General features: G+C 33.4%; 2 protein-coding genes across 2 annotated transcripts in view; both read left to right on the top strand.

The window, feature by feature from the left end:
• Positions 1 to 4,933: 4,933 nt before the first annotated feature.
• The window catches only part of LOC124631685 (acid sphingomyelinase-like phosphodiesterase 3a), a 92,025-nt gene continuing 70,981 nt past the window's right edge, over positions 4,934 to 25,977 (top strand). The window contains exon 1 of the mRNA XM_047166223.1: positions 4,934 to 5,087. The gene's annotated coding sequence lies outside the window, so the exon portion shown is untranslated. The remainder of the gene's footprint in view (positions 5,088 to 25,977) is intronic.
• LOC124632018 lies at positions 16,468 to 17,319 on the top strand. The gene has a single exon (XM_047166671.1). The coding sequence runs from the start codon at positions 16,468 to 16,470 to the stop codon at positions 17,317 to 17,319; it is 852 nt and encodes a 283-aa protein (XP_047022627.1).

Here is a 25,977-nt window from a genome sequence, read left to right as displayed (position 1 = left end):
TCTTTTGATCGAGTTTTTACTTCAAATTATGCATGAAACCTTTATTTTATACATTCACAATATTATAGGAGATCATAAATTCTTGGTGTTTCATTTCTGGGAGAAATCGTTTTATGAAGTTTGTTTGATTTATAACAACAAGACATAAAAATATATCTGTTTTCTTATTCTTACACTATATGCCACTAATGCCTAATACCACACAACCACAGGATGCCTAATATTTCACAACCAGGCAAATACGCATCTCAAAAACATATCACTTACAGCTCAAATCAAACCCATTCTTACTCTAAATGAAAGCAATCTCAAGATGACGAAAAAAAATCCTTCGAAAATTAAACTTTCCTTTACAAATTTAGGTAACCTTGGTATAAAATTCAAATAAGCGAGCTCCGGAGAGGCTTTAAGTGATTCAATTCAAGTAATAGGAGGTAACTTGAGACACAGTTTCGGATCTGGGACTTAAGGAACGCGTATGAGAAAATGACGTAACAGACTATATTTCAAAATTGTTTTTGGAATTGAATCTTGGGAAAAAGCAAATGTTATTTGGTTGTAGATTTAGCTACATTTTATAGGAGACTGTAGGAGTGAAAGCTACATTTTCTTTTTGGTTTAAATTGTCATCAAATTACACATTGAAATTGGGTTTTACACCGCAATCTAAAATAAGATTTAAATGTTATATTCGTAACATTATTCCAGCAATTATATCTTTTGCAGGAAGCATAATATAATTTCTTATAATAATTTCATGCGATAAAATAATTGGTTTCCATTCAATGCAAGCTCATAAACATTCTTAGTGATATAAAAACATCATTAAAGTGATTCACTTGAACACCGCGCTTGAAAATGGGCGAAATATCGCATTACTCAACATGTAGTGTAGGCAAAATAAGTTATATTGTTAATTATTGTGAAAAAAAAAAATAGTTACTAACTCTCTTCTAACTATTTTGCTGTGCCCATCAGGGTCCATAATTGTGACTATCATGTGATATTTTCCACCTAATATACAATACATTATGGAATGCAATAAACGATATGATAATGATAACTCCGTACACTGTGTGACATTGGTCCTATATGCTCCTATATGCTCTGCTCAAATTGAGATATGAATAAAAATGTAGACATTTTTACATGATTGTCATTTGCATTTCAGGCTCACAAACGAATGAAAGTTTAAGTTTATATTTACATATTCAATTTATATTATGAAAATATTTTTTTTTATATATATTACAGTCCTACGTTGGGGTATTGGGTTACCCAGGTAACTAAGTTGAGGAGATACGCAAAGTATATTTTATGTTATATAGTTTTGCTTAATCTTTGTTTAATTTATTGTTATTTATTTTAAATTATTATTGTTGTGCACTTCTAACTTACTCTTCCCTATCGCATCTCACTATCGCTCTAAGGTTTGCCGTTAGAGAACCCAACTCTAGGTTAAGCTCGCCTTTGTACATAGCTTAGCTGTATTGTGTTTGTATTTAAATATTTTTGTGTACAATAAAGAATATGAAAGTAATACTTAAATATAATATCGACTTCTTTTATTAAGTTCATCTTGTATCACCCAACCTATTTTACCGTCACTACCCAACAATAGCACCCGTATTTTTACCCACACCGACTTTGACGTATAGTATAACGACCTGCGGCCAACTGCAAGTGCATTCTTCGTGCAGTCGGTAACCGTGGCCTTAACTAATGTTTGGAGCATTAACTTGGAACTGTTTCGTTGGAACGTCGGTGGATAAATAACTGTTTGCGGACAGAACTTATATCTCATGCTGTGTAGCTTATGGAAGAGGTATTTGACTTCAGCGTCGTTTTGACTGTTTTGGTAGTTTTAATTGGTATAATATTGTTTAAGCCAGTATGTGATTTTAGTGTACTGGTAAATGGGTGAAAATAGTAAAGGACCTCTAAATTATAATGAGTGTTGAAGTACTTACGTAAGTTTCTGAGAAAGGAGTACTTTTAAGTAGAGCTAAAAGTTAAGTATCGTATTTCGGGGAAACTTAAAATTCATTTACTCATTGCTGCCTAGGTACGATTGTTCAATATTCTCATATCATCATCCTCATCATCCTCCGAGCCTTTTCCCAAACTATGTTGGGGTCGGCTTCCAGTCTAACCGGATTCAGCTGAGTACCAGTGCTTTACAAGAAGCGACTGCCTATCTGACCTCCTCAACCCAGTTACCCGGGCAACCCGATACCCCTTGGTTAGACTGGTGTCAGACTTACTGGCTTCTGACTACCCGTAACGACTGCCAAGGATGTTCAATGACAGCCGGGACCTACAGTTTAACGTGCCATCCGAAACACAGTCATTGGTGTCTAAGATATACTTAGAAAGTACATACAAACTTAGAAAAGTTGCATTGGTACTTGCCTGACCTGGAATCGAACCCGCGCCCTCATATTCGAGAGATTGGTTCTTTGCCCACTAGGCCACCACGACTTTTTCAATATTCTCATAAGATTCTGTTTTAAGAGCAAATGTAGAGGCGATTAGTAGTTTTTATTAGCGTCCAGGAATAAATGTCCTTATCAAGAAAACAACACGCCGAAATAGCGAAAAAGCCATTGAAGGCCTAAAAAGAAATATTTTTTCCCTTGTGTTTCCAGTTGTGATCCGAAATCCATACCCAGTACACAGTTACTAGTTCCACACTACAAGAGCACTACACACGGCTTTATACTCCATGTCAGTCACTCAGTCAGTCAGTCAGTAAGCGACTTACAAGTGACCATCAGTCATCTCTTGACAGTGATGGCTGTGATCGCGGTACAAGTAGACAGTGCGCAATCCGATGATAGATAATGTTTCTGTGTAAGATTTGGGGGAAAATATGACCTTGGAAAATAAAAATAAGCTAATGTATAATTCTCCATTATTTTTAAGCTGTGTTTTATCGGGTCCATATGGTGTCCGCTTTATATAATGTACCAACTGTATAATATGTATGGATAATAAAGAATTAATTGAATGAAGAGGGTTTTCATGAAAAAAATAAGTGACATGGTTAGTAAGATAGGAGATTGTCAATACAAAATCCACTTAATTTGACCCCTTTCAAAACAGTTTTCATCAACATGAACATTTACATTTGGCTCAATAACAAACTCAATTTTGATGTCAGCCTTAAATTGCTGATTAAAAATGGTATCTAGAATATTTATTTAAAAAAAACATATAGGTTTTGAATCTCCAAAAATGCTGGACAAGCAATCTCTTTAATATCGTATATAAACCTCTATAATGTACCTAATCCTTAGTATAACATGATTTGCAATGCATAATGATACGATAATATTATTATGTCTTCTGCCTGATGGATACCTAATTAATTGGCGTGAGGATATTGACCCTAATTACCTCTTGTGGTTTTGAGGTTGATGGTTTAATTATAGCGGAACATGATACGATAAAAACGACCTTTTAGGTACTAGGTATAAAAGCTATAGGTAGGATATGTCTATTTAGAAAATGGAAGTAATAAAGCTATTTTTTTAAGGTTTGGAAGTAACTTTCTACCCATAAAGATATAAGTAGGTATAGATCCAATCAATAGGATTGGTCCATTTCGATATATGGAGTAATTTTGAAGCAGTAAGTTTTCGTTATAATGATTAATTTTACATATAAGATGTATTGGAAAAAGATACAAAGAAAACCTTTTTACCAATATTAAAAAAATCTATTTATTGAAATATCCATTCGACCTAGACATTTGTAGCCAAATAACAATCACTTATTATCTCTCAATAACAAACTCTACAAGTATCACATACCAATAAAACAAAAATTATCAAAAGAATTTAAAAAATAAAACTGACACAAAAAAACGCCAAAAACGCGGGTATTTAACACTTGGCACAAAAATGGTTACCGAGCTTGGAAACTCGGATGCGAGAACAAAAAATTCAAAAGGACTGTCTTTTCCATGGAAAGCATCATTCACCTGGACCTTTGATCGCAGCCAGTCGAACAAGAAAAATTTAAATCTGCAGGACGTTACATTTATCAAAAACTAGCTTTTGTTCCGTGGCTCTGTCCATGAGATAGGCTAAATGTTTCTGTTTCTGGGTGATTTGATATATTGCTTTGTTTTTGGTCTCCTTCTAGTTTTTTTTCCAATTTGTCTCCTTGTCAGTTTGTTGTACAAACAAAACAGTTTTTCTTTTTAAAATGAATGGTAAAGAAAATCCCAAAAACATCAATGACGCTGGACAAAATTATGGGAATTCCTTAAAAACAGTTGTTGAAAATGTATGTATTAAGCATATAAATTAATTATAACATATTATTATAGTTCGCAAGGTAAATGTTTTAATGGTTGCAATATTCAATGTGGTCAATTCCTAGAAGAAAAATATGCTCCTAGAATAATATATAATAAAATGGATAATGGAGGATGGTAAAACTTCTCAGAATTATAAATGTACATATTTTATTTAAGAATATTAAAGTGGCACAATATCAAACACATCGATGTAAATAGACTGTATAAGGAAATAAGGTTATATTTATATGACTTCGTTTGTAAGAGGTCCATTTACCTTGTGATTTACTGAATTAACATTATTATAGACACACAACTCAATATGGTAACAAAGTTTATAGTCAACCAAAATCTATCACTATCAACAACAGGTACATAACACAAAATAAAAATCCGCAACACACGACGTAAACATTTTCGCAATAAATCTCCCGAAAACTTCCAGGAACACACGTTTTATGATATTGAGGTGATCTGTCCCTTGCATAACTCTAGTGCATAGATAACAAATACCCGAAGCTGGGAGAGAAAATACTGAATAATCATGTTGCACCCGAGCGCTGCCGAAGTTTCCCGAACAGCGGTTTTCAAACTTGGAATGCGAAACGAAGTAGGAGCGCAGTTTGCCGCCGACTGTCGTGGCGTGCGGACGTCGTGTCGGCTGAGTAAAAGCTGCGCTTGTCGGTCGTACGTTTGTGTAGTGGTGTTCGTGTTCGTGTTTTGTGATTGACTATGAGGACATAAATGGTGTTTGGTTCGGAAGATTTTAGGACGTAATTAGGTGAGGGTTTTATTATTTATTTATTTTTCAATTTTTTAGAGTTTCTTTTGTTTAATGAGAAGTTGAAAGTATGTAGTAACAATTTTTCTTTTAATATAATAGGAGGTATTTTTGATAATTCACGTAAGAAAATTACTCAGACATTTAAAACGTTTCCACGAGCGATATTACGAAAGACTTGCAAAGCTTCAAAATGAGAACATTCACATACGTAACACTCGTTTAAAACACCTCACAGGTGAGAAATCCCATACATAAATGTTAATTCTAAAATAATATCTACGAAATTCATTCCGCAAAATTAAATTAAGTCCACCGTATCCGCAAATGTGAATATTATATTTGAAGAATATCTCGTAGCGTTTTGCTACGCGGTGCTACGCTGCTACGTCGCTACGTCGCTATGAGTTAATTGTAGTTTAATTTTATTTTCCACGGGGAATTGAGAGTCCGGGGAGCAAGTTAGAATTAAGATTTAGTTAAGATGAGCTAATACTTATATTGGACTAAATTTATTCGTGGATTAAGTTAAGTTTAAACTGGTTTCTTATACGGTAGTGATTGGATAACGGATTTGAGTTTTATTAAAATGTCCGGTACCTACCGTTCGAAATTTTTACACTCGGTTGGATATTATATTGTTACATTATATAAGAATGTAACTTGTGAGAAAACTGGCAGCATTGAATTCAAATAAAATTTCTGAAACGATTCTTACTGAATTGATGAGTCTATCAATAAAAAATAACTGCATCTAGTTGACTTTTAACAGGAATTGCTCTCTACAGTAATTATTCTGGTTTCTAATGATTATATTGGCAGGCATTGCTTTACAGAGCTATTGCTGGGTTGAGGAGGACAGTTAAGCAGTCGGTTCATGTTAAAACATTAGTACTCAGCTACATCTGTACAGACTGGAAGCCGATCCCAACTTAGCTTGGAAAAAGACTAGGCAGATGAAGTATATTTATCATAGACACGTTATTGAAATAAAGAACCAGTACATCAACACACTCAAGGCTCTTAGAAATTGGGCGATTATGTTAGTCGATTGTATCAGAACCTTTAGTTTAGAGTTATCTCGGTATATTAAGATTTATTACCTCTTAGAGTGGATAAAGGCAAGTACCGATTATTGGAATTTACTGAGAATGGGTAACAAAATACGGGTTACTGTTTTAAGTGAATTAGATACAAGCTGTTCCCCACGGTTCACCCGCGTCCCGTGGGAATTACTACCTGTATAAGGATAAAATATTGCCTATGATACTTGAAAACAGTGAAAGAATTTTTCAATCACTTCAGTTGTTTCAGAGCATTTGGGATATAAACAAGCAAACAAAAAAAATCGTCTTCAATACTAGATATTAGTATATAGAAGTATAGACTAGTTGTTCCCCACCGTTCCATTAGATAGTTTGCTTAGATGTTTTGGGGTTACATTGTTTGACTGACGATTTGAAGAAGGGTGGGCAGTGGATGGATACGGGCTGCCCATGACTGGGATAGTTGACGTTCGTTGGGGGAGGATTCTGTATAGTAGTGGATGGCAATTGTCTGATATAGTGATGCCGATTAATCTTTTGTTTTCATTGAAAGATGGAATAATGATGTTGAAGGTCATGTATTTTTACGTAGGATGTTGCTCACATTGGATAGTCTTTTTTTCACACGGAACGCCTAGTATTGCTTTCTGAAAACAGATCTATGGTAATATTATTAAGCTGAAGAGTGTTTTAGTTAAGTAAACGAGATAATCTCAGGACTACTTGATTGATTTGAAAAATATTTACGTGTTGAAGTTGTTGAGGACGGCTATAAGCTACTTTTTTATCAGATTCAGTTACTATCTGAAGTATTTCCCACGGAGTCCAGGTAAAATAGTAATAGATGCTATAATGAACATAAACCGTAAGCAGTAAATAATAACAGTCACGTATATGTGACAAACACACACATTAGAGAAGTCATTTTTGAATAAAATTAACCATAAATACGTCAACTTTTTTACTCTTCATACAAAAACTGACTAGATATTCAGAAAGAGCGACAGAATGAATCACAACTGCATTTGTGGCGCATAACAAAACACTCATGTGAACTATGCTCTGCACATGTTTGATAAATACACTCGACACCAAAATATTTGGGCCACTTCGAAGTATTATTAAGATATTTTACAATGTATGGTTAATGAAGTAAATTGTTGGGTGAAGTGTAAGCTTATTTTGGTGAATAGCCGCTGAAGTTTTATGTTATGTTTCCTATCATGGTTTTGTAAATAGGTTAATTCTCTAGCAAGTCTTCTCACAAAGAGAAGAAACGAACACTGATGGTCACACATCCCATAGCAATCTACAGAATCTTAACTGATATTAGCGATCCATATTGAGATTTTTTTATCAAAAGATTCATTGTGATTGTGATGTTGCTATATTATAATCTCCATGCCATCATGGATTTGAACAATTCGTACATTATCATAAATGATTTCAAGGTCTTTATCAAAAATATTTCTGGGTGTGACCCAAATTATTTGCTCCGTAGTGTACGAACAAAAGGGAATGTCCTCGACTGAAATTTAAAGTTGTTACGCGAAACAAGCATAGTTGTTCTGACAGAGATACAGAAGTTAGACATACAGTTCTGAAATTTCTACTCTTTAGTTAATAATTACAATGGAGTTTACCTACTATTGGAAAATAGAACTGAAAGTATGGAATTCATAATCTTAGTTTAATTCTATAGGATCATAGTTAAAATTGAAAATTCGGTTTAATTACTGGCACATATCAAAATTCTACTTATATTATAAACGTGAAAGGAAGGAGGACGTTCTACTGTATAAACAAAAACTGATAATTATAATTTTAAATTCTAAAGTCACACTTTCTTAACAATTTAAACTTTTGTTCAATTTTTTATTATGTCAATATAATAAAATTCGTGTTAGTACGGTTGTTTTGCGAATACTTTTCTAAAAGTGTTTCGCACTAAGCCCGGCCATTCACACACATCCAAACAATAAAAAATAAAGGTTATTCAGCTCACATTTTCCGAATTTATTTCACGGAACACAGCCGTCAACTATAAATAACAGACGAAATAACATTAACGTTAGGCACAATAAAATAGATTTCCATGTTAAATACGAAAGTAAAGAGCAATGAAAAAAACGGTATTCAGACTTCTTGACAAAAGACTCCTTTTATAATATCGAATATTTCGAGTTGACTGGAAACTTTTAGTCGGCCGACTGTTTGTTCGGGCTTAGAAATCAGTATCATTAATAGTAATGATGATGTCCTCCTTGCTGATTATCGGTCACGACGGCTGTTCTCGAAGAAAGAGATTAGCCAGCTGTGCAAGACGTAGTACACAAGAATTTGCGCAGACACAGGTGCACCCTCTATTCCTTCACTTCATAGCCCGATGGAACGGCAATCCGACACGACTGGAGAGAGATAATAGTAGCACGCACATAACAACGATCAGGTATTTGGCTGGTATCAGAAAACTTTGTTTCAATTCATGATTTTCTTTCAAACTACAGTGTCAACTGTGTGCCGACTTTTTAGCCTGCCGTATGTAGGTACTTTTCATATCATTTTATTTGGAACCGTTTCGCTTTTTTGTCGAGCAAACTTTTATTTTATAAGTAAGAAATGGCGATACAATTTGAGCTTCTCTTTTTTGACACATAAACTGTTTCGGCTAAAGTGTTGTGAAGTTGTTCAAGTTGGAGACTTGTCTGAAGTTAGACTTTTGAGTTGTTAAGCGACATAATATTTGAATTGATGTGATTTTTTGTGTGGGTGTTGAATGCTATTTATAGATTATCACTGTTATATATTGGGTCAACTGTTCTTCTTTTATTTCCTTCTTGAAAAACTATTTAATTGAACGAAAAATTCGTAAAAATGATTCCTTTTTAACCTGTAACTATAAACAGCACTGTCTTTACAGTCTTGAAAAATCATCAACGTTTCTTATCAATTTTGAAACTATTATGAAAATTTTGAACATACACAAAAGGCAAATTCCCTAACAACGCCTTTCAACTGCCTGCAAAGGGTTCCCCACATCAAACCATAATCATAGTAATTACACCGAAAAGTTAATTAGTAGCGTAAAACAAACATCCTGACACCCTCGAGGAAAAACTTAAGCGAACAAACAAACAAAATAATCAAAACTTACTTAGCGAACATTTCGTCTAACAATTTGGCGCCAATTATCTTAAATTGCAACTCGTTATAAATAGCTAGCTTTTGTTGGCGACTTTATTCGTGAAAAATAGTTACTTTTTTCTGTATTACATTTACTTTTATTCTGAACTATCAATTTCTAACAGTTATGGCTACGTCCCAAAAGAACTAGTTTATGAACTCATATGAAAATATGTAGCCTTCTTCGATACAGAAACGAATCGGACCAGTAGTGACTTGAGATTAACTCATTTAATGAATAAACAATTATTCATTATAAAACATAATTAAATAGTGTAGAATTGGATATATGTTCCAGAAGTTTAGTTGCGTTCTGAGGGAAATATTCTAACACTGAAATAAATCCTGTAAAGTGTTCAACGTGTCTCTAGGTCTACCAATCATTGGGTTTATCCAAATGAATGTGAAAGTATGACAACCAACACTTTCCCATTTACAAAATTACCCATGATAAAGAACAAGAAAAGTGCCTATATTTCATCAGGCACGAAAATAACTATCAATTAACAAGTTCTGTCGTTAACAAACTTGGAACAATTACTCTTCAATGTATGGTGATTATATTTAATGGTATGGAAATGTTTTTTGTCAAGGGAAGACGTCTTGGCGTGACGGCAAAGGGGTAGGAAACTAGGCCAATTTCATTTGTAAGTTTGAAACTCACTTCTGCTGTCGAAATCGTCTTTATTTTGGAACAATGTTAAATAAACGGAGATTTAGTTGAGTAAGATTTTTGGAGTAACCTCAATGCCAGGCTTATACTTTTGAAGTTCTTAGTTCATACTTTTAATTCAAAGATACACAAAAAAGAAAAGTAGAGGACTGTTAATGCAGAAACTTAATAAACAAGCCTTGAAATGAAATTGATGTGATCTATAAATTCCTATTTAAAAACCAGTATTAATGTCCCTTCGAGAGTAAAAACAATATACATTTACATTTTTCCTTTTGATATACACTTATTCCAAAATAAATTCTGAAGTTTCAAGACTCTTAAAAAAATAAGGTCAACGATCAATTATTTTACTATCCATTTAAAAATAAAAAAAACACCAATATTCACACATAATTACTTTTACTAACAAGCGAGTATTTCCATCGATATTATTTGAAATTCTATCGAAGTTTCCAACAAAGGGATATTGCTAACTGCCTACTAAGTAATGTTAGTACAAATAACTACGAGTATAACAAGTTCTCGTTAATGACTCAAGTTATAAGTGATAGTTATTTTTGTATGGAATAGGAAATGGTTTTTTGTTTTTCTTTTGGGGTGCTACTAATATTACAGTTTGAATGTTTGTCTGTAACACTTTTAAAGTTAAGTAGCTGATTTTTTTTTAATTTAAATATTAATATATACCCGCTTTTAGTTTTTATGTGGATAGTTTTAGTTTTGGTTGTAAATATTTGTAGATCTGTAAATAACTATGTAAATAAAAAATATTTTCATATAGTAATATTACGTTGGAGAAAGTTAATAATTCCGTAAAGTATGTTTTATCAAGGTGCAAGATAAATACAAAAAAAAACTTAACAATTTATATAGAAAACTTACTTTTTAAATAGCTAATCGTATCATCAATTAGAAGGTAACCGATTACCTGCAATCTTTGAAAGATAAAGAAAGAAAATTAAGTATCGGAAAAATTGTGTATAAATCGTAAGACCAGAGTTTTCCTTGAAAAATAAGAATTTTCCCTATATCGCCGTTTTTGTGTTAGTAACAGTTTTCTTTTGAAAATTACAATGAAATAGCGAATACTGGAAGGGTAAATGCGTTGTTGAAAATGGAGAAAGCTTTTTAATTAATGTTATATTTTTTTCGTGTTCTTTTTTAGTGGTAGGTGTGAAATATAATAGAGTTGGGTTGAGTGAGAGCAGATTTTTTGAGATTCATACATCGATTAAGTTATATTCTCTTCTTATCATATTTCGGACTAGAGATAGAATTATCGATAGTCCTCCGAGCCTTTTTCCCAATCATGTTGGGGTCGGCTTCCAGTCTAACCGGATTCAGCTGAGTACCAGTGCTTTACAAGAAGCGACTGCCTATCTGACCTCCTCAACCCATTTACCCGGGCAACCCGATACCCCTTGGTTAGACTGGTGTCAGCATTACTGGCTTCTGACTACCCGTAACGACTGCCAAGGATGTTCAATGACAGCCGGTACCTACAGTTTAACGTGCCATCCGAAACACAGTCATTGGTGTCTAAGATATACTTAGAAAGTACATACAAACTTAGAAAAGTTGCATTGGTACTTGCCTGACCTGGGATCGAACCCGCGCCCTCATACTTGAGAGGTTGGTCCTTTACCCACTAGGCCACCACGACTTTTCGAATTATCGATAGTGTAACATACATTTAACCTATTATAATTTGTTACTTAATATATAATCAGCTTCTATAGATATGATAATGGACTTTATGATAGTGGTGTAAGTACAGACGATTCAAATGCTATTTTTTCTAATCATATAACCAACCATATCATGCCAATATTTATCGGTATTCCATATACCGGAAAAATCTATGTATATAGAACTTTAGTTATTAACCATTATGTCACTGTTAAACAAACACACAATCAAGAATCTACACTTACCCTTCAGGCCAATCCCAATACCATTCCAAGAGATGACTTAAAAACACAAATGTTGGCCACACAACATTTTATTCAACAATATTTGGCTATTATTTTAACTTTGCTGACCATTTCGAAACTTGATAGTTGTAAGCTTATGCTCGAAAGTACCGCTTTGGCATGAATGCTGCGGGTTAAAATTTTATAAAATCTCGCCAGTGTGGCACGGTGCCAGCTGACGGCCTATCTTCTTATACAACTGTGTCACTCGCCCCTTCATAATGTTACAAGTTTTGTATGGTACTCAGATGTATTAACTAATGCTTATATGAATAAAAATACGAGCTAGTAAAAGGTTACTTAGTAGCAGTGTAATTAATCGTTTGAGAGCTTAATTTTCAATCTGCAAATAACTTTTAGCTGAAGAATTGTAATGAGAATATAACTGACGTTTTGACAGCTCTTAAATAGAGTATATGTTTACCGCTGTATTTATTCCTGAGATCGAAGCCAGCCTATGCTTGTAAAATCAGCCCTAAAAGTTGCTTGTTATTTAATTTTCCAATCGACTATCACCTTTTTTTTATCATATTGCTACATCATTTATTTTTCACAAAATATTTACCTTTTTCTTACAAGTCACCTATTTCTTTTAATAATGCGTCACGTATTTTCGACAAAGCTTAAAATTATAAAAGCTAAATCAATGAAAATCATAATAATGAAAAGCCTGGACAAAGGTGTAGGAAACATTTTTATACAGTTACGTTAAATATTCTTTAAATATTACACAAAAAAAAACCTCGGAACAGCGCTATTAAGAAAATATTTCTAAAACAATAGAGGCTAACCCTTCACACCTTCAAGGGCACGCCTCGTTACTCAATGTCGTTTCAAAAAAAATAATAGTTTAAAAAAAACTAAAAAACACGCTTTTTATAGAAAACCGAACTAAAAAATAGCAAATAAATTTTAATGAATTTAAATTAAGAAAATAGTGTTCAAAATTTCAATGAATATAAATTAATAATAGTGTGAATACAAAAAAAATATTTAAAAAAGCGTGGGGTGCTTTTTAAGGTCATATCGAAATGAAAATCACTCTACTCATATCTGTCAATAAAATATTTATAACTATTGACACCATGCACCCCACGCTTTTTTAAATATTTTTTTTTGTATTCACACTATTATTAATTTATATTCATTGAAATTTTGAACACTATTTTCTTAATTTAAATTCATTAAAATTTATTTGCTATTTTTTAGTTCGGTTTTCTATAAAAAGCGTGTTTTTTAGTTTTTTTTTTAACTATTATTTATTTTCTACTTTTTAGTTTGGATTATTTATAATAGCTTTTTAATTTTAAACTATTGCACGACTCGTGATGCGAAGCATCAGAGAGTGCTTTACGATCGAAAAAAATTTTTCGCCTTATTTTGGCAACTATTTTTAGTATTATAGCCTTGTTAGTTAAAGGAATCAAGATATTTTGCATTTTCTGTTTTTTAGTTTGTTTTTTTTTTTAAGTAGATTTAGTTTTTTTTAAACTATTATTTGTTTTGTAGCATTAAAATTCTCTTTAGTATACAAAAATTTGACAATATTAGAGAAAACGGCTAAAGATAATTATTGGAAATAAAAATTAACAACGAGTCCTGCCTTATCGACTGTTGTTTCCTAGCTAAGCTACTAGGTGATCTGCTGACCTACTAGTACACAAGATGGGGTGATGACAAATAAAACCTCATCTGTGCACTGTTCTAAGCTGGTATATTAAAGTCTTACAAAAACATATTTTGGATGTTGGTCTCTTGATGGTTGAGGATTTGGTGCGTGACGTGACGACACGGGTGATATTACGAATAGTTGTCACTATCCATACAAGTGGGAAGTTCTCATCAATACAAAGAATATAAGTCCAAACGAGGTATTTTACATATTCAGTTTATTTGTTTATTTACTCAGTTGTCGAGTTCCCTCGACTTTCTCTGGTCTCCATCATCAGGTCAGCTCCCAACCTTCACTGTTGCATAGGTTTTGTCAATACAAATAATTTAAGCCCAAACACGAGGTTTACATATTCAGTTGTCGAGTTCCCTCGACTTTCTCTGGTCTCCATCATCAGGTCAGCTCCAAACCTTCACTGTTGCAAAGGTCTTGTCAATACAAATAATTTAAGCCCAAACACGAGGTAGTTTACATATTCAGTTGTCGAGTTCCCTGGACCCTCTCTGGTCTCCATCATCAAGTCAGCTCCAAATCTTCACAGTTGAATAGTGCTTTTAGGCGTACACCTGAGTGTCAAGTTTTTACCCTATATATGCCTACAACTTTCGAAGGTTGCCCTCGATTTCTCAGGGTTTCCATCATCAGATCCTGACCTGATGACTATGGGACCAACTGGCAGCTATTCCGAGTCGAACAAAAAAAGAATCACGTAGATCGGTCTATAAACCTCGGAGTAATCGATGTGTATGTGTAACCTCCTCCTTTTTGGGAAGTCGGTTAAAAATGGAATAATTTTATCAAATTAGTGTATTGTCATCGGTCCTCAATAAATCTACAAAGTTTGAACGAAATCTGGCCATTTAAAGTGGGTCAAAATCGCGCCCAAAGAAGTCGGTTACAAACCTACAAACATACAAACATACAAACATACAGGTGAAGCTAATAAAAAGCGTGTAATAATCCCCAATGTCACGAGACAATCTATTGATGTTTATTGGAGTTTCCAGGCCTTTTTCATAAATAATAAATATAAAGGCAAGTAGCTAAAGATAAGTAGAAACGGTTATAAAATATTTTTTCGTGTATCGGAGTGGCGTTGTCTTTTTAGGGTTAGAAATTATTGTTTGCAAACTTGGCAATAAAACTGACAGATGAATATCATCTGGTATGCCGTTTTTGTGTGGATGCTAGTGTAATTAGTTGTACAGTTAATACATATAATCTTTTGTACAAATATTTTTATTTACTTTTCTAGTCTGCCAGTCATAAATAATATCTAATGTCTGGAGTACTAATTAAATAAACGAATTTAAAATAAACGAATTTAAAATAAACGAATACTAATAAGTAATAATTAAAGTATTTTTTTAATGCTCGATTACTCTGTCGTCATTATAAAAAACTATTTCGACACGCAGTTTTTATAAATGCGGCTGTAACATTTATTTGTCATACTTGAACGCATATCCAAACTAGATTATAATGAAAGGAAAACATTCATAAAAATCCACAAGATAATACCAAAAATTTTAACCTTATTTCCCAACATACACACACACGTATCTACAAAAATAAAATATTTTCGATTTTTTCCACACACACATATTCTCCCCACACACACTTCTCACAAAGTTACACTCATCGACACTGACAACAATCCACTTTTTGATGGATGTAAATCGATAGAAACTTTTATTATTGAACCGCTTGGGACCTATACAAAGTTCCGCAAAATTCCTTATACTTTTTTTCTTTTAAAAACTTTGAAGATCGGAAATGTAGGAGTTAAAGGAAGGACGGAAAGTGGCGTGACAGATCAAATTATGGAATGGTTTTAATGGATCCAAAGTCGTTTTGATTATATGCTTTTCAGGATACCATTTTTTGCAACTTTTTGACTCGTTTTTATTGAGTTTTTATAACAAAGGTAATAGGGTGCTGTGCTATCAACGGTTTTAATGGTAGCTTATAAATAGAATACTTTGTAGCTACAATGTTAGTAGAATTATTAAATTATTCGAAAAAAAAATATTGTTAGGTATTCATGTTTCCATTTTAATTAACGTTTAAACTATTTCAATATTATAAGCCGGTCCAACTATGTTAAAGCTACATGGAAATATTTTTAAATACCTAAAAGCCCTCATTTTGTTAGTATTTAAACAATTTCAATTACAAAGGAATCTGACCGTAAAGTTTAGATATTTCAATGACTAGACCGTATGAAATACCACGCATTAAACTAGCTTATTTCGTGTGTTTACCTACCTGGTAAAAAGGTGCGTTAGCCAAAACTGTTTCCAGGTACATTATTTGGGTGAACATTGTTTTTAGGTTTCGGTAAAATTACATCACAAGTGGACTTATTATTTACGTTACCATGGCAATAAATAGGTAGGTTTTTAACTGCCTCGTTGGTCTAGTTGTCGCAAGTGTGGCTGCTGAGCACGAGGTCTCGGGTTCGATTCCCGAGTCGGGCCGAAATCGCTTTGTGGGTTTTAGAAGACTTTCACAAAGCAGCCCGAAGTCTGGAAGTTGGTGATTGATTCACCCGTGCATCGGAGAGCACGTAAATGTCGGTCCTGCGCCTGATCTCTTTCCGGTCGTGTCGGATTGCCGTCCCATCGGGCTATGAGAGTGAAGGATTTTTTGTTTGTGCCGCCGTTGAGGGACGACGTGTTTTAACTTAAAAAAAATAAGAAGTTTTCCAATTCTAAGCCCTGCGACGACAGTTTTAAAGTACATTTCGGTTTGTGTCCAGAATTGACGTACGACACTTAAGCATTTAGTTTTTGTTGAGTTACTGTAGTACATGCGAAAAACTCAGATAATGCAACGTTCACCGCCACCAGTCAAGTTTTCGTCACAACCAGATCTTTCTTCTGAAATGGAACCCCAAGAACAAAAATGTTATAGAAATGTAAACACGAGGGAAAACATAAGGAAGAAAAATCCTGAAGAGCAACAAAAGGAAGATTTTAAAGAAGACCTTTTAAAAGAAATTAAAGAAATGATGACTGCTGAGATTGCTATTATTAGAGAGCAAAATAGCAAGATACTTGAGTCAAATGCTGAAATAAAAAGTCAACTGGAATTAAATGCTGCCAATTATGAAAAAAATTGCAACCGAGTAACAATTATCGAAACTAAGCATGAAGTAGCTATCGAACGCATTAATCAATTGGAGACTCAAATAGACGTATTGCAAAAGCAATTTCTGAAAAACACGATTGAAGTAAGAAATATTCCACATAGCAACAATGAAGACGTTCATAATATTGTCGCTAATATATACAAAACCTTAGAGATACCACAAATTAAGGATTATGCAACCATATTTAGACGAGGCAGAAATAATGGACCAATTGTTATCGAGTACCAGGACAGTAAGAGTAAAGAAACACTACTTAAGGCTACAAGAAAATACAACTCTGAAAATAAGGATAAACCACTTGGCACTGATATTCTGGGATTTGTAGGAGTTTCCTCGCGTATATATATATCCGAGCCTCTAACCCCCTTGACTAAGAAGATTTTGGCAGCAGCTAGAGAGCTAGTCAAGAATGGATTGTTTAAGTTCTGCTGGGCCTCAAGAGGAAATGTCTTACTACGTAAGCAGGAGGGACAAGCCGCCATCGTCGTCAAATCATTAAGTCAAATTAAGGATCTCGCCTCGGAATGACTATCTATTATGGAAGGATATCTGGAGTTATGGTATCTTTTCCTACTTTACTTTTTTGCTGTTTTAGTTACTTTATATTACCTCTTTCATGTTGCTATCTGTTTCTTTAGACAATGTGTCTTGTTGCATAGGTATTTATATTACAAACTTTATATCCTATATTATGTATTATATTTACTTTATATGGTATTATTCTATCATTCCGAATTACAAGTAAATCCAATTACAGTGACCCTTATCATCAACCAAAAACATTCAAGTAATACAAATGTAAACTATTTTTACTATGGATACCATAGGTGAGGTGTCCACCGAAGTTGACCAAAATATCAACGTCGGTGACTCGTTTTTGGTTGAGGATCCAGAGTCATTTTCGGAATATAAACTTGAAACAGATTTCTGCTTGAGGGTGATTGTACAAAATATACGTAGCATACATAAAAACTTTGAAGATTTTAAAGTATTTCTTTCAAGGAGTAACTTAGATTACGACATTATAGTTCTTACGGAGTGTTGGCTGCAAGGTTCAAGCATGATACCGATTATGGACCAATACAGTGCCTTTCATACTAAAAAACATATCAATCAGAACAGTGGTGTAGTTGTATATATTAGAAGCAATTTAACAGGTGTCACAGTGTATGAGCCAAACTTTGTAGACGCGGATTGCTTGATTATAAAAATTGACAACAACCATGCCTTTATTTGCATGTACAGATCACCGTCCTTTGCATCACTCAACAACTTTCTTGGTTCATTGGAGGAAATTTTGCTAGACATAAAACACGTGCCTCATATTTACTTAACTGGAGACCTAAATATTGATATTAGTGATAATAGCACTGACTTAAGATGCGATGACTACTTGAATCTTCTAGCAACTCACTGTGTTCTACCTAGTCACCAACTTCCTACGCGTTTTAATAAATGTATTGATCATTGTTTTGTGAAGTCTAAGCACAAAATATTAACTGTTATTTGTGAATCATCAGTTACAGATCATAGTTGTATTTTCATTATTATACCATTGACTAAGCAAAGTAATCATAACCAAAAAAAGACTTTACAAAAACTGAATTATGAAACAGTATATAAATTAATGAAAGACTTAGACTGGACTAATGTAATGTCCTTAAATGAAGCCAATAAAGCCACAGAAGTACTTATTGAAACCATATCTGAAATCATCCAAAAAAGCAGTCAAACAATTACCGTGCCCAATAGACGCCAAACTTTCGAACCTTGGATAACACAAGGTTTATTGCGCTGTATTCGATTTAGGGATACGTTACATAGAAGATACCTGAAGTCACCAAATGATCGTGATCTGGAAGTCACCTATAAGCGCTATAGAAATGACTGCAACAATAAACTCCACAATTTAAAAAATGCCTACGATAAATCAGACTTAAATAATAGCAAGGATAATATTTAAAAAACATGGAATGTTATAAAACGTGTATGTAATTTAAATGTATTGGATAAATCAAAAGTGCCAATTGAATTATTAAAATTAAAGTCAACACCACAAGAATCTGCGGACTTCGTAAATGATTTTTTCGTTAATATGGGCTCTAAATTGGCAAACAATATACTACAAAAATTGCAACTCACAGAGAATGATCTTGTGCATAAAAACAAATCTACATCCAGCCTGTTAAACTCATTTGTGCTATTGGAAACTGATGAAGCAGAGGTATATAACACTATTTGTTCATTAAAAAACACAAAATCTACTGGATGGGATGGAATTTCAGCTGAGTTTATTAAAAAATTTTCAAAATTTCTCGTTACACCTTTAGCATATATATTTAATTTATGTTTTTCTTCTGGAAGATTTCCAAATAAATTAAAAGACTCATTAGTTATACCAGTGTACAAGTCGGGGGATAGAGACAATGTCACTAATTATCGTCCTATATCGCTATTGTCTAGTTTGGCCAAAATTCTCGAAAAAAATATAAATAGTAGACTCATTAGTTATTTGGATAAGAATGGTATTCTTTCTAGAAACCAATTTGGTTTTAGGAAGAAGAAATCGACCATTGATGCAATTGAAAACCTAGTTAATGATGTAGCTAACAATCTTGACTGCAAGAAAAAATGCCTCGGTATCTTTCTAGACTTAGCCAAGGCATTCGATACTGTCTCGGTCCCCCTGCTTGTATGTAAATTGGAGGCCATAGGTATACGAGGAATACCACTTGATCTTTTCCAGGATTATCTAACAAATAGGTCACAAACTGTTAAAATTGGGAATATTCTTAGCTCTAAATTAAATGTTAATTTTGGTGTCCCCCAGGGCTCAGTGCTTGGACCTACATTATTTCTAATCTACGTAAATAATCTTTGTAATATTGAAATAGCTGACGCGAAGGTGACTACTTTCGCTGATGATACAGTAATCCTATTCCAACATGCAACATGGTCCGATGTAAAGTCTTCAGCTGAGCAAGGACTTCGAAGGATAATTAAATGGCTTGATTACAACCTACTTACATTGAACGTTTTAAAAACAAAATACATAACTTTTAGTATTAAAAATAATTCTCAACCCTCTGCCGATTTCCAAATAAAAGCTCATTGTTCTAATTGTGACAATACTAATAATTGTGATTGTTTGTTTTTATCTCCAACTAGTAGTATTAAATATCTTGACATTGAAATCGATAAAAATTTAAATTGGAAACAACATCTTAGCAATTTAAAAAGTCGAGTACGCAAACTAATACCAATTTTCAAAAAAATCAGAAATTTACACGATAAGTCCATTAGTAAAATTGTTTATTTTACACTGTGTCGGTCAATAGTTTCTTATGGTATCGCTGCTTGGGGTGGCGCTAGGAAAAGTACCATTATAAAAATAGAAAGGGCGCACCGATGTATTTTGAAAGTAATTAATTTTAAGGGATTCCGTTACCCGACGACTACACTGTACAAAGAATTTGGCGTCCTAAACATTCGACAACTGTTCATACAGAATATAGTTCTAAGACAACACAACCGTGAAAGACCAACTAATAAATCTACCAGAAGATCACATGAAGTATACGCTGTCCCAGCTCGTAAAACTATATTTGGACAAAGTTTCTCTCTTTTCCTGGCTCCGCTATTGTACAATCGTATAAGTAAAATAAAACCCTTAAAAAATATGACAAGTTATATCTGTAAGAGGGCCCTGGATGAGTTCCTGTGTAAATTGGATTATGAACGGACTGAACAATTCATTAAAATATGTAAATAAAATATATATTATGATATTTAATTTATAACCATATATGTCAGAAAAATAAAAGTATCACGTACACACACAGAAAAAGTAAAAAAATAAAATATATTACATATTTGTTTAAGATATATATATATTATCAATATACATATTATTATTTTTTAATATTACTAAATTCCATTTCCTATTATTACTAAATAAAAAAAAAAAATAAAAAAAAAAGGAAATCGCAACATGTTTGTCTAGTTATTTTGCTTGTACTACTTGTTTACGCTAAACTCATTAACGCGTTATCGGCATCCACTACATTGAAAAGAGTGTCTTATGTTCATAACGTTACGATTGCAAATTCATGTTATAACGAGAATCTTACCTTGCCGTAACACAGTTTTTAACTAGCACGGGAGGTAAAGAACTTTTCTTGTATACCGTCAATGGACATTATTTTATTATCTAATTGAATTGCATAGTTGTGGTGGCATTTATGTTACGAGTAAGTAATATGTAACAAAATATTTTTTAGGTAGTTTAAGAATGTACCTCTTACCGTTTCAATGTACCTACCTAATAATTAAACACCGTTTTAATTAAGAACTTAGAGAATAAGAAATATTGTACTAGTATACTGTATTTAAAAAGGAAATAAATTCTATTCTATTCTATTCTATTCTAAGGAATAGGGAGTGCACCTGTGTCTGCGCAAATGCTTGTGCACTATAATATGTCCTGCGCAGTTGGCTAATCTCCTTACATGAGAACAGCCGCCGTAGCCGATAATCGGCTAGGAGGACATCATCATCATCATCATCAAATAGGTATACAAAAATTATTTGGTTTAAAATGTTATTTTGATCGGGTAAATGAGTTGAGGATGTCTAATCAAACATTAAATACAGTTACACCCAACTCAGATATATTCGGTTGGACTGGAAGCCGACCCTAACATAGGAAAATGCCAGGCGGGTGTTGTTTTTGGGTGACTACACTTACTACCACATTTGTTAGGAATAGTTTTATATGATGGGTTTAGTACTGCGTATTACATAGGGCAAGGACTAAGAGCACGTAGAGCATAAGACGGCAAAAAGTCATCATCGTCACACTAGTCCAAAGTAAATTGCTCCGATCTCTTTCAAGCTAAACCAACCCAAGAATCTCATCTCTCAAAACCCATTATATATCAAATTACTGCGTTATTTACCCCTATTTTATCGCCCCCATAAAACTTTAATGTACCAATGCACACTCATTTATCAGTACGCAACACCATCGCGTTATGGTGTACAAAGTTCTATAATGAAATTCGTCGGTTGCTTGAATTTCAATCATGAAGTTTTTGATACATTGTTTCAGCTTATATTCGGTTCGTGCTAGCGTGTTTTGTTACCTCTAGTTGCTCTATGTTGCCCTAGTACTTTTAGTATTGGATTGTATTAAACTGCAGGGGATTATAATAGGAAAAACTGTTTGAAAAAATGTTGATTGAAACACTCTTCAAATAGTTTTTTTTTTAAGCTACAATATGTATAGTTTAAAAATATATGAAACCTTTTAAAGTATACACCTAAATATGACGATCTGCTTACAAATGGCTAAGCCAAATACGAGTTGACTCATAAGAGGCTCAATGCAATGATGATAGATTTTATTAGATCAACATTAAAAATAAAAGTTTAAGCAATAATCTATGTAATTCTAGCAAATTCTACACTATCCACAAAGCAAGCTAAGTAGGTTACACATCCTCTAAGATTACATTGTCGTATGTAAAACCGGTGTGTTCACGGCTCATTGGCAACGCATATTAATGTCGTCGTCTTTGTAAGCATTTACATTTACATTATCTGTATAGATTAACTTTCTTTATCAATATACTTACTGGTTTATTTTAGCAGGCCGATAGTTTGTTTAGACTCATAAATCAGTATGAAGATAGTAGTGCGCATATTACATAGATCAGGTATTTAGCTGGTAGGTATCAAATCGACAGAATTTGAAAGAAATCAAGATTTTCTATTAAAAAATTACCTACCATCGGGTCAGCTGTCGGCCGGCTGTTTACAATGTGACTCTTAATCGTGTGAATACTAAGTGATGTACGTATGTGTGTGTGTGGCTTCAAGAAGTTTTCAGTTTCTGTGAAGACTCATTGGTTCTTATTTTGAAAGCGTTCTTAATTCGATTCATTGGGTTTTAGTTTCTACATGGATTGAGACGAGTTCTAAGAAAAGAGTGAGTTCGATGTTGAAATAAAATTCGAGGAAAATTATTGGAATTATTTCATAATTTTCAGATAAAAACTGTGTATTTGTTATTAAATACATGATCAAGTTTCTTATAGACATTTTTTGTAAAGCTAGCTAGTAAGTAGATCAACAAAAAAAAACTAAATTAAATAAACTTCACGAACGAAATTACTTCATATACTTTTTTTTTGTTTAAAAATTAGACCAAACTACCAATATTAGCCGGAACGGCTAATCGGAAGTAATAAAGGCCACACCAGGCAATCACGACAAACAAGTTGGCTAATGCACTGTCATTCTTAGTCATAGTCACTAATACTATAAATTATAAAAACTACGGTGTGCTTTTAAAATGACACCATACTGTGTATTTTGTACCATGTATGGGGGCGAGTACCTCAAAAGGTGTGGACAGAGAGAATTTTCTAAATCTTTTCTTTGATTGTCTTGCCATTTCCTAGAAGCGAGAAAAATTAAGCATGCGAAGAGTTCTTGATTGATTAATTAATTAAAAAGCTGAAGAGTTTGTTTGCTCGAACACGCCGATTTAAAAAAATCTTTAAGTGTTACATGGATTCTCCGAGTACTCGAAATGGTTCCCCTGGGACGTGCGTGAAACCGCGGGAAGCAGCTAGCCACATCTAAGTATTTTATTTATCTATAAGTCGTTTATTATTTTTGTACCTAGGTATGAAATGGTGACCACTTTAATCCATCCATCTCATTTAACAGCCCTATAAGTTTATTCACCTAGTAATACCTAGTAATCAAAGTGTCCCCTAAGCTCACAGACTCCTTTGCTTACCAAACACAAATCTTATGCAAAACGTTTGGTCAATACATGGTTTTATTCGATCTATTCCGTCCACACCGGATTTTTTCACAGGAAATTGAATTCTCCGCCGTCCGAGTTACGTTTCAGAAAAGCTGTTATTTTTTTTTCATTTTTTTTAGGGTTCCGTATCCAAAGGGTAAAACGGGACCCTATTGTTTTCGTTCCTCTGTCCATTAGTCCGTCTGTCACCAGGCTGTATCTCATGAACCGTGATAGTTAGAGAGTTGTCACAGATAATTATGCATGTAAGGTGTATCCTTTGTTGGAGTTCCTTTTGAATATAATAAAATAAAATAAAAATAAGATGATGTATTTCTGTTGCCGCTATTACAAAAAAATACTGAATAAAATAAATTTTTTGGGTGGCTCCCATACAAAAAACTTGATTTTTTTGCTCAATTTTGCTCTATATCAATAACGGCAACAGGTAGATGCGGTTTTATAAATAATGGTACGGAACCCTTCGTGCGCGAGTCCAACTCGCACTTGGCCGGTTTTTTCTTCTTTTATGAAATGCGTTCCAGTCTTTCTTTTACGAGGTAAATGTGAAGATTTTTTTCTCGTGGTTTAAGTAGAAAAGTAACGTGATGGCATGCCTCTTTAGTGAGTACTTAGAACATTTTTGGGGATGCTATAAACTGGGGTTGGTAAAAGCGTTTTGTACTATAAAATGTTTAAGGCGCATTGACAGAGTAAAATTTTGAATATTTTCTTCTTTTTTTGTTAAACTTTTTTGGTGTGTTTTTTTTTGTTTTATAATCAGAGCTTATTAGGGATATGATGATGGCAAAACCAAGTTTACGCAAAATAAAAATCCTGGAATGTGATAACTTTAAGATATTATTTTTACTGGCACTCTTTCGTATGGGTACAGTTTCTTATTGACCATGTTTTCATTTTAAATATTTATAATTTTATTCAAATATTGAGGAAATAATGTACCACATTTTAGCTAGAGGTATGCAGCTAAACCAAAACGAATATATAAGCAACTATTTATTCAAAAACCACAATTAAAATAGCAACAGCAAACATTATTCATTATTCGCATATCACACTTCAGTACTACGAATTACATCCATTAACACCATTTTGAAATCGTTTAGGCGTCATTACAGCATTTCTACCATTCCTACCATTCTACCAACAGTTGTATAAGAATTAAAAGTCATTAAAAACCGTCACTGTATTATGAAATTCCTTGTACACACACACACACACACTTCACATGCAACGCGATATCGCACCCAATTAGAAGCTTCCCGTTTTATAATAAGCTGGGCCATGGGATAAGCGATTAAATCCTATTTTTTGGGAAGTCGGTTAAAAAGACATGAGCGATTATACAGCAATTATAGGCATGCCTTATTTATAAATTGCAATAAGAGTGGTCCTTATTTACTTGTGACTACGTTACACTTACTTCTTATTTATATCTACTCCCAATACTTCCTTGTATACTACTCCTATTTACCTACTCCCCTACGTACTTACTTATGTATTACCTTCTATGAACCACTCTTTATGTAATGCCCTTACACATATGTATATGATCCCTGATGAACTCTCGCTATATTATACTTGCTTCAATATGTATCTGAATGTATGTGAATTTATTAAACTAATAATTAGTCTTACATTTTTTGGTGATAGTAACACTTCCAAGTAATGCTTTGAAACAAAAAAAAAATACAGTACTTAATAACAATTTCTTACATTGTTCATCCAAACGATTTACATATCCAATTTAATTCCATATTTTAATTTAATCAAATGAACTGTGCAACCACGCCATTTTCACAGCCGCACAAACGCTTGTAAAATTTCTACCGTTGCATTGTGCACTTATGGAGTTGAATCTGGGAAATTTAATTTACGGTAGGAAACACGTTGCATAGAGAAAGCCTTTTAATGAATAGAAATGTAATTGTGCAGTACATTGCATGCGAAATGATCTTTATACATCATTACGTAGGGTAATAGTCTCGGGGTGTATTTCGTTGAATGTTTAGTACTAACTCGAGTATTGGTAGGTCTTCTTGCTTTTTATGTTGCCCTGGTAGATGGCTGTATGATTTTGTAATAACGTATTTATTATAACGTATTTATTATAAAGAAGGCAAGATATTATCTTGCCTTCTTTATTTATTTTCAATCAAATATGTACACTACTCATACAACCTTAAACTACTTTACTTTACTAAAAATAAAATACTACATACAAAAATAAAATATAGGTACCTATCATCATCATCCTCCGAGCCTTTTCCCAATCATGTTGGAGTCGGCTTCCAGTCTAACCGGATTCAGCTGAGTACCAGTGCTTTACAAGAAGCGACTGCCTATCT

Source organism: Helicoverpa zea, chromosome 7 (genome assembly GCF_022581195.2).
Source record: "Helicoverpa zea isolate HzStark_Cry1AcR chromosome 7, ilHelZeax1.1, whole genome shotgun sequence".
Classification (NCBI taxonomy): Eukaryota; Metazoa; Arthropoda; class Insecta; order Lepidoptera; family Noctuidae; genus Helicoverpa; species Helicoverpa zea.
Note: the sequence above shows the minus strand (reverse complement) of the source record. Positions and strands in the feature narration are given on the sequence as shown.